The 12,705-nt window shown below is 37.6% G+C and overlaps 1 protein-coding gene and 1 pseudogene across 1 annotated transcript; both read right to left on the reverse strand.

Annotated features, from left to right (window-relative positions):
* Window positions 1-3,653: 3,653 nt before the first annotated feature.
* On the reverse strand, window positions 3,654-5,648 carry LOC113335671 (transcription factor MYB30-like). The gene is made up of 3 exons (XM_026581691.1): window positions 5,220-5,648; window positions 4,945-5,074; window positions 3,654-4,814 (listed from the first exon to the last, which is right to left on the reverse strand). The coding sequence occupies exons 1-3, from the start codon at window positions 5,350-5,352 to the stop codon at window positions 3,965-3,967; spliced, it is 1,113 nt and encodes a 370-aa protein (XP_026437476.1). The 5' UTR covers window positions 5,353-5,648; the 3' UTR covers window positions 3,654-3,964.
* Window positions 5,649-11,676: 6,028 nt separating this feature from the next.
* Window positions 11,677-12,705, reverse strand: LOC113335573 (annotated as a pseudogene).

Raw genomic sequence — 12,705 nt, forward strand, 5'->3', positions numbered from 1 at the left:
GAGAATCACACAACCAGAACTATCATGCTTACTATAGATACATTTGTCCGCATCATTCACCACAAACCATATGACAAAACTACTTTATCAAACTTCTCATGCCATTGCATAGGGGCTTGCTTCAAACCATAGAGAGATTTCACTAACTTGCAAACTTTCTTCTCTTGGCCTGGTAATATGAAACCTTCAGGTTGTTCCATATATATCTCTTCTTCTAAATCCCCATTTAGAAAAGCAGTTTTGACATCCATTTGATGCACAACCAACTTATGAATAGAAGCAAGTGCAATCAAGCAACGAATGGATGAGATGCGGGCAACAGGAGCATATGTATCAAAGTAATCAATACCATGTCTTTGTTTATAACCCTTGGCAACTAGCCTTGCCTTAAACTTATCAACTTCACCATCAGCTCTCAACTTTCTCTTGAATATCCATTTACTTCCTATTGCTTTAGCACCAGGAGGTAAATTTACTAATACCCAAGTCCCGTTAGTCAAAAGCGAATGCTTTTCATCATTGATGGCTTCTTTCCAGAAATTTGCATCTCTAGAACTCATGGCTTCAGCATAAGTTTTAGGGTCATCATCAGTATGCATAACATACTGGTTAACACTAAGAATTCTATTCTTATTTGCCTCTACAAGGTAATAAATAAAGTTTGGATCAGGCTTTTTCTCAATCCTTCCTCTCTTACTCCTTCTAGGTTCGATATCTTCAGTAGGCACTGAAATATCATTGTCATAGTAGGAGAGGGATTTTCATCATTGTTATCAATCTCCATAGGTTCTAGATCAGGTAACAATGGATTCTCCATGGGTTGCATTTGAGAACTGTTCCTATTTAAGTTCTCAAAGAATTCCACATCTACAGATTCTATAATCTCAAAAGTGTCAAGGTTTATAAATCTGTAGGTGATACTATTAAGAGAGTATCCCACAAAAGCACATTTATAAGCCCTGTTTCCCAACTTTGGTCTTTTGGGATCAGGCTTTCGAACATATGCTAAACAACCCCAGACTTTAAGTCTTCTCAAGTTTGGTTTCCTCTTAAACCACAACTCATAAGGAGAAACACTCTTCTTTTTCAAAGGAATTCTATTCAAAATATAACATGCAGACAACATAGCTTCACCCCACAAAGAATTAGGCAAACCAGAACTTATAAGCATGCAATTAACCATATCAATCAAAGTTCTATTTTTCCTTTCAGCCATACCATTTTGTTGAGGTGTGTAAGGTGCAGTACGTTGATGAACTAAACCATGCTCTTGACAAAAGGAATTAAATTCAGTAGGAAAGTATTCACCACCACGATCAGAACGTAAAATCTTAATTTTGTGCTCTAATTGTGTCTCTACTTCTGCTTTATAAATCCTAAATTTATCAAAGACTTCATCCTTAGATTTCATTAAATATGTATAAGCATATCTAGTACTATCTTCTATAAAAGTGACATAATACTTATTTCCACCACGAGTGGCAGAACCATGCAAATCACCCACATCACTATGTACTAATTCAAGTAAGGAAGAATTTCGTACTACAGACTTATGGGAAATTCTAGTTATCTTTGCTTGCACACATATTTCACATTTAGAAGCATGATCAAAATTGCAATCAGAAATCAAGCCTAATCGATTCATGTTTCTAAGAGAACCATAATTCACATGCCCTAATCTACCATGCCATAAATTAACAGAGTCAACAATATAAGCAGAACCATTATTTATTAAATTAAGCTTAATCATCCCATTACAAGCATATCCTTGTCCAACAAACACACCATTTTTGGACAACACAAACTTATTAGACTCATAGGTCGTCTTGAATCCAGCCTTCATAACAAGGTCGCCGGAAACAAGGTTCTTCACGATGTCAGGGACATGTAAAACATTAGTAACGTCACAGTCTTTCCCGAAGTAAACGAGAGTTCAACAGTGCCTTTCCCAATAACTTTGCTGCGTTGACCGTTTGCGGAGACAACATCGTTTCCTTCTCCACTATCCAGTTCGTATGTCTTGTAAAGATTTCTATCCTTACAGATATGGATGGTTGCACCATTGTCGTACCACCATCCACCCCCAGTTTCAGCAACAGCATTGGCGGCTTGCACCACGATCACAAGTTTGTCATCGACCATATTTGCCTCCTTTTTCTGGTTCTGCTGTTGTTTCTTTTTGAGACGACAGTCACGAGCAAAATGGCCGGGTTTGTCACAGAAGTAGCAAGGGCCGACAGCGCCCTTCTTCTTACTCTTCTTGTTGGGATGCTTCTTAAACTGAGTATCATTCTTAGGTTTCAAGGAATTCGGTGTTTTAGATTCTTCTACGCTATTCACCTTAGAATGGTTTTCAGAATGTGGACTATCCTTAAGTTCTCGCTTACGAGAGTCCTCTTCTATGCGAAGATGACGTTGTAAGGCCTCTAAATCATAGTCAGTCTCAGCATGCTTAAGTTTCTTCTTATAACCATTCCAAGAAGGGGGGAGACGAGAAATAATAACCCCGACAACAAACGCAGAAACAAGATCAATTCCAGCATCCTTAAGATGATTAACTATGAGTAAAAGTTCACTGACCTGGGCAATGATTGACTTACTGTCAACCATCTTAAAATCCATGAAATTGCAAATCAGGAATTTCTTGTTGCTTGCTTCAGAAATCTTGTATTTGTTGTCAAGCGCAGTCCACAATCCCTTTGCAGTCCCAATACTCCGATGTGCATTGTACACATGTTTGTCCAGAGCATTCAAAATATGACCACGACACATGAAATCATCTTCCTGACGCTGCTTTCGTCTAGCCTTCAATTCCTCAGTGTCATTGTCAGTTGCAGTAGGAATTTCCTCCAATCCATCTTCAAGTATGTACCACAACTTGATGATGATCAGGAAAAACTTCACAGTCTCTTGCCAACGGGTAAAACCTTCACCATCAAAACGTTCCAATCGAGTAAAGGTTTGGTTCATCACTTGCAGAGATTGAGCAGTAGCATTCGAATTCGAAGATTCACCCTCCATTGCCAGAAGATTATTTGTCTAAAAACTGTTGGAAAAAAATGGGTTTCACAAAGGATGAATGACACAGAGAAGAAAGTGTTGCACTCCAAAACTTTCAAGGCTTGTATAAATTTCTTTTAGACAAATATTTCTACCCTCCCAATAACAATTGGCGATTACAACAGGTATGCGAAATATTGCCTTCAGGATACAATGAAAACCCTGCAACGAAAACTGAATTCAAGGTTTGTACCCCTTGATTCAATCAAGAACACACAAAGAGATTTCTGATTTCTGATGATGCTTTTTGAAACAGAGAAAACAGATTGATTTTTCTTATATTTTAAACGAAACTGGGAGAAGCTATTTATAAAGGGTTTTGCACCTGTTGGGAATAGGTTTTTTTTTTATTCGCCAACAGGTTTCTATTCACGAAACGTCAGGTTCCTTCATCAACAGACATCAATGGTGTCTTTTGGATTCGAAATTTTCGAACAGGCTTTTATCGACCACAGCCTGGGGGGCGATGCCCCCCAGGACCCCCTTTTGGTTAGCGGCGTTGAAAATATTCCAACACACAATTGGCTAGAATATCAGCACAATCATTGCTAGATGTGCGAAAATTCAAACTTAATGTTTTTAAGAAACTCCAAGCAGTACTTCTCCCACGCATAACATACGAAACCTCTTAGGTAAACCAGCAAAGCAAAGGAATATTGAAATTGATCCAGCTTAGCTAGCTACATTTTATTTTCATAATAAACCGTAACCGTTGCATGATTCACTCTGTGAAAGAGATTACATATCATGTTCTTGCAACACAAACTAATACTCATAAAGAACAGTACCCCTTATCTAGATCATCGCACCACATAATTATTAATTCGAATTTTCTTCTTGCGCGTAAGTTGTGCACATATGGAGAGAAAGAAGAAAAGCAATATGCCGTAACCGCATGCTTTATTTAAATTTGATCAAAATATTGGAGAGATTTCTGGCGATGATCTTCCTCAAGAACCTGTCCAGTTGCTTCATGATCCATGAGCCACTTCTCCAGTAAACAAAATAGAGGTTGGTTTTGATCACCTTCAATCAACCCTTGGCGACCACTCTCGGATATCGGATCAACCTTATCATTGATTGGGGTAGTAGTTGTAGTAGTGGTAGTTGTTTGACATTCTTCCCGGGTGGCCGATGTCGACCCATGAACCGTAGTTGAGTCTAAAGAAGAGTTCTGCTCCCAACAACTACTTATATTCTCAAATGTTAAAATAGATTCGAAGTTATAATCTGCAGCCTCTTTTGAGATAAAATCATCATCGCCATTACAGATTTCTTCTATTTTAATCTTCTTAGCAAGTATCTTGCCATCATCAAGGTTATTGTTACCACTGTTGTTATTGGAATTATCGATGCCATCGGGTAGTACTTTCTCTCTTGTTTGGGTAGTCTTTAATTTGAGGGTAGTATTTCTATTCAACTCATCAGGAGAAGTCTTCATCCAATCTTTCAAGAGTCTTGAAACGTTTCCTGTGCTAAAAGCGTAAGTAGTAGATGAGGGAGTACTAGTACTATTACTAGTAATAGTACTGATGAACTTATTTAGGGATGAGCTTTTATGGATCAAATGATGGTGTTCTCTTTTAAAAAATTGAAAGCTTGTTGAAGAATCCAATGATGATGATGATCCCAAATGATGAGGCCGGTGTCGTACCGAATGAAACATGTCCAGTTTTTTCTTTAAATGTGTATTCCAATAATTCTTTATATCATTATCTGTTCTTTGTGGAAGATACGAAGCTATTGCTGCCCATCTGTGAAAAAAGGTTAGGAACTATTAGTTAAAAATTGTAGAATAATTATTAACATACTGTAGTAATTGACTTCGGAATCAAATTAACTAAATATTAGTAGGGTTTATGAGAGAAATGTAAGTATATATACTTGTTGCCCAATACACTTTGAAGACTAATTATCATCTTTTCTTCAGCTTCAGTGAACTTTCCCCTCTTAATTTCTGGTCTTAAGTAATTAGTCCATCTCAACCTGCAACTTTTGCTGCACCTTAGCAAACCTTAAAATAATCGAACAAACATGGAAAAAAATTAGGGTCATACACATCAAAGTATAAAGATCAACATGTTGCATATAAAATTCATAATTAACAAGTTCCAAGTAGAGAAAGTACTGATGATCAAGGATATATTCTCTATACTTACCGGTATAAGTTGGAACTGATCTCCAATTCCCTGATCCATGTTGTTTGATATAAGATGTTAAAATTAAGTCTTCTTCAGGAGTCCAAGGCCCTTTCTTGATACCAACTATATCACAACAAGGAGGTCTTCCCATGGCTTGCTTGCTTTCTTTTCTTTTCTTTTCTCCTCTATATATTTTGGTATGATTTTATCTTTTTATACTAATTATATATAAGAATATTCTTCGATCGGGTACCTCTGAGTCTCTGACTTACTTAGCTTCTTCTATTACTAACTTTCTCATCAAAACATGCATTCTAAATTCAGTCAAATTTACAGTAAGTCGGTAGAATTTGTGAAGATATTTTGTAGGAAATCATGAGAGTTTGTGTTTCCTAGCTAGATACAGCAGTAGTAATGGTGTGTGCATATATAAACACGGAGTAGTAAATTATTTAGTTGTTGTCGGCAGTTCTAACCAAAAGGGGATGATTATGATCAGCATGCCAACACGTTATAATTCTCCCGTCTCCACTGTAGTTTAGCTGTATGATGATAAAACTAGCAGCGGAGTGGTGAGGAAGGATGGTGCATGTCAAAATCTATTGAGGAAAACAATCCATGCAACATTAACATCGATGTTGGCAGGAATTTATTTTAGTGGGGGCTATCTTATAAAAAAGTAGTTGAAGATTGTCGAGGTTTATTTGAAGAAAAATGAGGGAGGTTCTGAAACTACCCGAGGCTTCCGAACCAATCTAGTCGCACAACAAGAATATACAAGGGGTTTTGCGGCATTTGGATGGTTTCGGAACCAAACAAGTTTGGTTTCCGAACCAATCTAGTTGCACAACAAGAGTACATATATACGGGTCATCGGGCATTTGGATGGTTTGGGAACCAAGCAAGTTTTGCTTTGAACCCGCCTAGAAATCCTGTTTTAGAGAATATCTTCTGGTGTAAATTATTTTATAACAGCATCTCCGGTAGATGGTTAAGTTCTTATATATATCGAACATATAATGTGACACATCAGAAAATTGCCAAATGTTAGTGAGTTCTAACGTTTATTTTTCATCTACTCCCTAATTGCTAACGTGAATGCCTTTTAGATCACCGAGGCCTAATTTTGAGCACGTAAAAGCAAACATATCCATAAGAACTCGGTCATTTTAAGGAAAAACTCGGCACGTACACTTACCCATTCGCATGCCTCCTATACAGTCGAATAAAGAAAAAATATGTATCTCGGATTCGATGAATTGTATATGTAGATGAAATTATCTGCAATGGAAACATCAATTTACGATAACATTGGATTCAGATTCTAAGCTTTTCGAACATCTCACGTGACATCTTTTATCTTCACAATCAAAACTGATGAACATGAGCATAGAGATTCTAATGTAGTTGTGAGAATAATTCTCTGTATCTTCATTGATAGGCAAAAGCCTGATTTATACATGTTTACACAACTAGATAAGGCAAATAAAAGATACACCTAACAACTAGATAAGACAAATAAAAGATACACCTAACAATATCTAGGATATATACAGAAAGAATATATATGCAGTTACAACCAAATAACAAACACAATAATGTCAAGATATATCATATCTTTACCATATATTAACACCCCCCCCCCCCCCCCCCCACAGACTCAAGGTGGTGGAGTACACATCTTGAGTCTGGAGATTAAGAATCGAAGACGAGCTGCAGAGTGAGTCATGGTGAAAAGATCAACCACTTGAAATTCTGATTTAACATGTGGAAGAGTGATTGTACCTTTCTTGAAATTATGACGAGTAAAATGACAATCTATCTCTATATGTTTTGTACGCTCATGAAAGACATCATTGTGTGTAATTTGAATAGCAGCCTTGTTATCACAATACAGTGGTGTAGGAGCAGAAATTAGAACTCCCATATCACGAAGTAGCCACCGTAACCAAATGAGTTCATATGTGGTGTGAGCAAGTGCTCTATACTCTACTTCAGCACTTGAACGAGAAACCACACTTTGTTTCTTACTTCTCCATGAAATCAACGAGTCTCCGAAGAACACACAATAGCCTGTAATAGATTTTCTATCTGTAGTATCCCCAGCCCAATCGGAATCTGAGTAAGCTTGAAGAGTGAGATCAGACTTGGATGAGAAACACAGACCTTGATGAAGAGACCCCTTGATATATCTTAGAATTCTGAGAACAACTGCATAATGAGTAAATCTTGGGGCAGACATAAACTGACTGACTATGTGAACTGCATGACTTATGTCTGGTCTCGTAATGGTCAAGTAATTTAGACTCCCTACTAGTTGACGATACAGTGTTGGATTAGACAATAGAGTCTCATCTGTAGGACTGTATTTTACATTCAATTCAAGAGGTTTGTCAGTTGCCTTATTGTCAGATAGCTGTAGAATCTCAGATGCATATTTGACTTGTGATATGAAATAACCAGTGGGTGACATGCCAACTTCAATGCCAAGAAAGTAACTTAAAGATCCAAGATCTTTCATCTTAAATCAATCACTGAGATATGATTTGAGTTCAGTAATACCTTGTAGATCACTGCCAGTAATAACCATGTCGTCAACATACAAGATAAGAATGACAATTCTTTTTTCTGACGATTTGACAAACATAGCTGAATCACAGAAGCTTTGTGTAAAGCCATACTGGAGAATTGCATTGCTAAACTTCTCAAACCAAGCACGAGGTGCTTGTTTGAGTCCATATAATGCCCGTCGAAGCTTACATACTTAATTAGGTTCATGAGGCAAACCAGGAGGAGGTTGCATGTAAACCTCTTCTTGTAACTCACCATGAAGAAACGTGTTTTTCACGTCCATTTGATGAAGCCCCCATTGTCGTGCTGCAGCAACAGCAAGTAATGTACGAACTGTAACCATTCTGTCCACTGGTGCAAATGTTTCTTCATAGTCAACACCATACTCTTGTGTATAACCTTTTGCAACAACTTGTGATTTACATCGTTCAAACTCACCATCTGACCTGGTCTTAACTTTATGGACCCATCTGCTTCCAACAACTGATTTTCCAGGAGGAAGGTCCACCATTTCCCATGTGCCTGCCTCTGCATGTGCTTCCAATTCATCATCCATTGAATCTTGCCATTCTGGAATGGCTGCAGCTTCTCTGTATGTTTTTGGTTCATAAAATGACAAAATAGAAGACAAGGAACAGTGATAGTATGCATACTTAGCTTGTGGTCTTCGATTGCGAGGTAGCAAAGAATTTTCTTCAGAATCAGGATCTCGTTACTGAGTTGCACTGTTAGGTTGAGTCGTAGAGTGGTCTTGGTCATCCGTATTTGGTGGATCAACAACTAGAGGAGATGGACTTTCAGGAGTAGATATAGGAAAAGTGCTAGGATTGGATTCACTAGGAAATGGATCAGAATAAGTGAAAGACTCAAAAGATGATGATTTGCTGCTTGGAAGTGACCAGAATGGAACTTTCTCCCAGAATGTGACATGAAGAGAGACACGAAGCTTTCTATTAATTGGATCATAACAACGGTACCCTTTTTGTTCAATACCATAACCAAGGAAGAAACACAAGACATTCTTTTGACCAAGTTTATGACGTTCACGTTCTGGAAGGAGTACAAAACAAGTTGAACCAAAGACTCGAAGCTCAGAATAGTTTGGTTTCTTACCATAGAGACGCTCATAAGGTAACATTCCTCCTATGACAGTTGTTGGGACTCTATTGATGGTGTAGACTGCAGTAAGGACTGATTCTCCCCAGAAATTTGAAGGAATTGAGCCAGAAATTAACTGAGTTCTAGATGTCTCTATAATATGACGGTGTTTACGTTCTGCGGCTCCATTTTGTTCTGGAGTTTCAGTACATGACAGTTGAAGAATGGTGCCTTGGGTTTTAATAAATTCTTTGATAGGATTGGACTTTGATCACTTTACCAAACTGAGTTTTTATCATGGTTGAGAAATCAACATATAACTTAAGAAAATCTGCTCTAGAGCTGAATAGATATACTCATGTATAACGCGAATAATCATCAATAAAACTGACATAATACAAATCACCTCCCTTTGACATAATTGGAGATTTACCCCAGACATCAGAATGTATAATAGCAAAAGGTTCAGTTGAGACAGAAGTGCTAAGATTAAAAGAAAGAGCTGGTTGTTTTTCCAGTTTACAAGAGATGCAATTTGGTTCTTTATCTAACCGAGTATCTCCTAGTAAACCCTTATTCATCATATATGAAATACGAGAAAAGGAAGTATGACCTAACCTAGAATGCCAAGACATGAAGGGAGATATTGACACAGGTGCAGTGGGAGTAGCAGCTACGACATGACTTTTAGATTCCGCTGAGAGAGCAAGAGATTGAAGGAGATACAAACGACCAACTCTACGACCTATCCCAACTAGCTTCCCGCTTTTGAGATCCTTTATAGTACAACCAAAAGGAAAACAAAATGCGTTATAACCTTGATCACACAGTTGACCAACTGAAATAAGATTCATTGTAATATTTGGAACAAGAAGCACATCTGGTACATAGAAGTTATTTGAATTGTTGACCAAGCCTATATGACTTGCAGTTACTGTTGATCCATCAGCAGTATGAATCTTAGGGTTGATGACAGGATGAAGACTTTCAAAAAACTTTTGATTAAAAGTCATATGGTTTGATGCTCCTGAGTCGAGAAACCATTCTGTTGAATAAATACCTGAGGAGATAGAGAAGGCAGATGCAGCTGTAGGGTTGTTACCAATTGAGAGTGCTTGTTTAATCATCTCTTGAATATCAGCAAGGTTTGGTGCTGAACCACCACCAGGTACAACTAATGCAGATGAGGTTGTCGATGTTGCATATGGATCTGTTGCAGATGAAACTGGAGCTCTCGTAAATCTGGTAGGTGTATTGAATTTGTTTCCTCCATTAGCATTGATCCTTCTCATGTTTCTTGAGGTTGGTGAGGTGCAGAATCTAGATGAGTGACCAAATTCCTTACAATACCCACACTGTGTTGTGGGTGTGTCAGGTATTGTGGCAGCAGGTGATGTATTGGCCGATGGGAGATTGCAGTTCCTTGCCAAGTGTCCAAAGGTCTTGCAGTTATGACACTGTACTTGAGACATATCACGTTGCACTTGAGCATTTGAGTTTCTTGGAAAATTGTTAGGGCTGGATCGTGAGGGCACAACAAATACTCCTGATATTTCCGGTGTGATTCTTTTCCTTGTTTCTTCTGTAATAAGTTCAGACAAAGCAACTTCCACCGTGGGAAGAGGTGAACGATGAAGGACTGATGCCCTAACAGACTCAAACTCATCACGCAAAGCCATTAGAAATTGAACTAAACGTGTTTCCTCTCTATACTTCTGCCACAATTCCAAATCTACGGTCCATATTGGTTCAATGAGTGCTAATTGATTCTAGATTAAAGACATCTCAGAATGAAAAACAGAAATAGACTGATCATGCGATTGTTTCATAGATCTAATATCTTGTTCGAGTTTATACCTCTGAGCAAAAAGTTGATTTGGGTGTACCTTTTCGAAAGAAAATCCCATGCATCTTTGGCTACCTCAAAAACTTGTGAGTTGCATGCTTATGGAAGGAATGACTGTGTTTCCAATCCAAGTGAGAATTCTGTGATTGTTAATCTCCCATTCTTCTTTTGGATTCTTTTTCTGTGTTTCATTTTCTTTCCCTTTTTCAACAGAACTGCTTGTTGTAGGTTTCTTTTCTATACCATCGACATACTTCCACATACTCTTTCCTTTAAGAAAACTCCTCATGAGGAATGACCAGTGATTGTAATTGGTTCCATCAAAACAGACAGTGATAGGTTGAGAATCTTCTCTTGATATGATTACTATGTTTTCTCTGGATTGTATTGCAGCGGAAACTGGTTCTCAGATCTTTCCTACCTCTGATGCCATGATAAACATGAGCATAGAGATTCTAATGTAGTTGTGATAATAATTCTCTGTATCTTCATTGATAGGCAAAAGCCTGATTTATACATGTTTACACAACTAGATAAGGCAAATAAAAGATACACCTAACAACTAGATAAGGCAAATAAAAGATACACCTAACAATATCTAGGATATATACAGAAAAAATATATATGCAGTTACAACCAAATAACAAACACAATAATATCAAGATATATCATATCTTGACCATATCTTAACAAAAACCACTACAATATACTTCACAAATAGGCTTTTAGCATTCTCAGAATCGCCCATTAGCAAAACTAAAAACTTAGAAATAAATGGAAGTGACGGGACGCAGAGTAAGTGTGCGAAAATTCTGGCTCCATATATTTACCAGCAAAATTTACCAGATTATTGTTTGTCGAGTAAGTACGTTTTGTAATCTACTATTACAACATCAAAAGAAAGAAACCAGAGCCAAGACACAACTGATCCCACATATCACAAAACATTTTAAACATAAATCAATGATATATTTCCATCGGACGTACTTTGAATTTGTTAACAAGGAATTGAATTACCTCTGGATTTCCATACCAAATCGCAGTAGAAAGCATATTCTGCTTCATAATCGTGCAAATGAAGCTCTGCCATCCTGTTACTCTGTTAGTATGATAATGGTGCTTCGCTACGTCAGATTTCCCAAACCCAAATATACTAACTTTACCCCAAATCCCTAGCGCAAGCATTACAGCTTGCATACTCGAAGAGCAATGAAACATACTTTCATCGTGCGAAGGAGGCCATTCTTCAGGTGATTTCCCAGTTTCCTCCATAAATAGTTTTAACGAATAATATTTCACAATGCGAGAACATAGAACATCAAACCTCGCATTTATAATAAGCATCGGAGCTTTTTTGATAGTAAAATCCATCAAATGTATTGCTTGACGGATATACATAACAATCGGAACCTTTTCAGTTTTCACCATATGGATGACAAAAGCACGACTCCCTTCTAGCACAAATATTCAATATATTGCTATTCACAAACGACATACTAGTTTTCGACCCCACATTCTTCTCATAACCTGTAGTTCTCATTGTTCAACCGAATCACAAACTCATTGTTATCAATCATATCCCCATACTATGTTGTGTCAGGCGCTAGGCGAGGCGAGGCGCCAAGCCTGTCGCCTAGCGCCCTAGGCGACCACAAATACAATTTATCGTAATCCTGTTTTGGTTGCAATGCTCTTCTTGTACTGCCTTGTGGTTGAACGTCTGTTTCATAATCCTAGGCTGCTAGCTATCCCAACTCTCATCATCAACGGGTCTTCTTCCTCTTTTTGTGATATGAGCATCATCTTCTTATACTCCCTTGTGATTTATGAGAATTCCTGTAAAAATTCATGGTGTATATCAACGATATTCTTTGATTGAGAATATATGTACGTAGTTAAGTTAGAGAAGATAATTTTCCTACTTTCTCAATCGATGAAAAGAGTCAAAAGACCAAAACAAAAGCATATATTTGTATACATTCTTAACAT

The sequence above is a fragment of the Papaver somniferum genome, unplaced genomic scaffold (assembly GCF_003573695.1).
Source record: "Papaver somniferum cultivar HN1 unplaced genomic scaffold, ASM357369v1 unplaced-scaffold_15, whole genome shotgun sequence".
Lineage (NCBI taxonomy): Eukaryota > Viridiplantae > Streptophyta > Magnoliopsida > Ranunculales > Papaveraceae > Papaver > Papaver somniferum.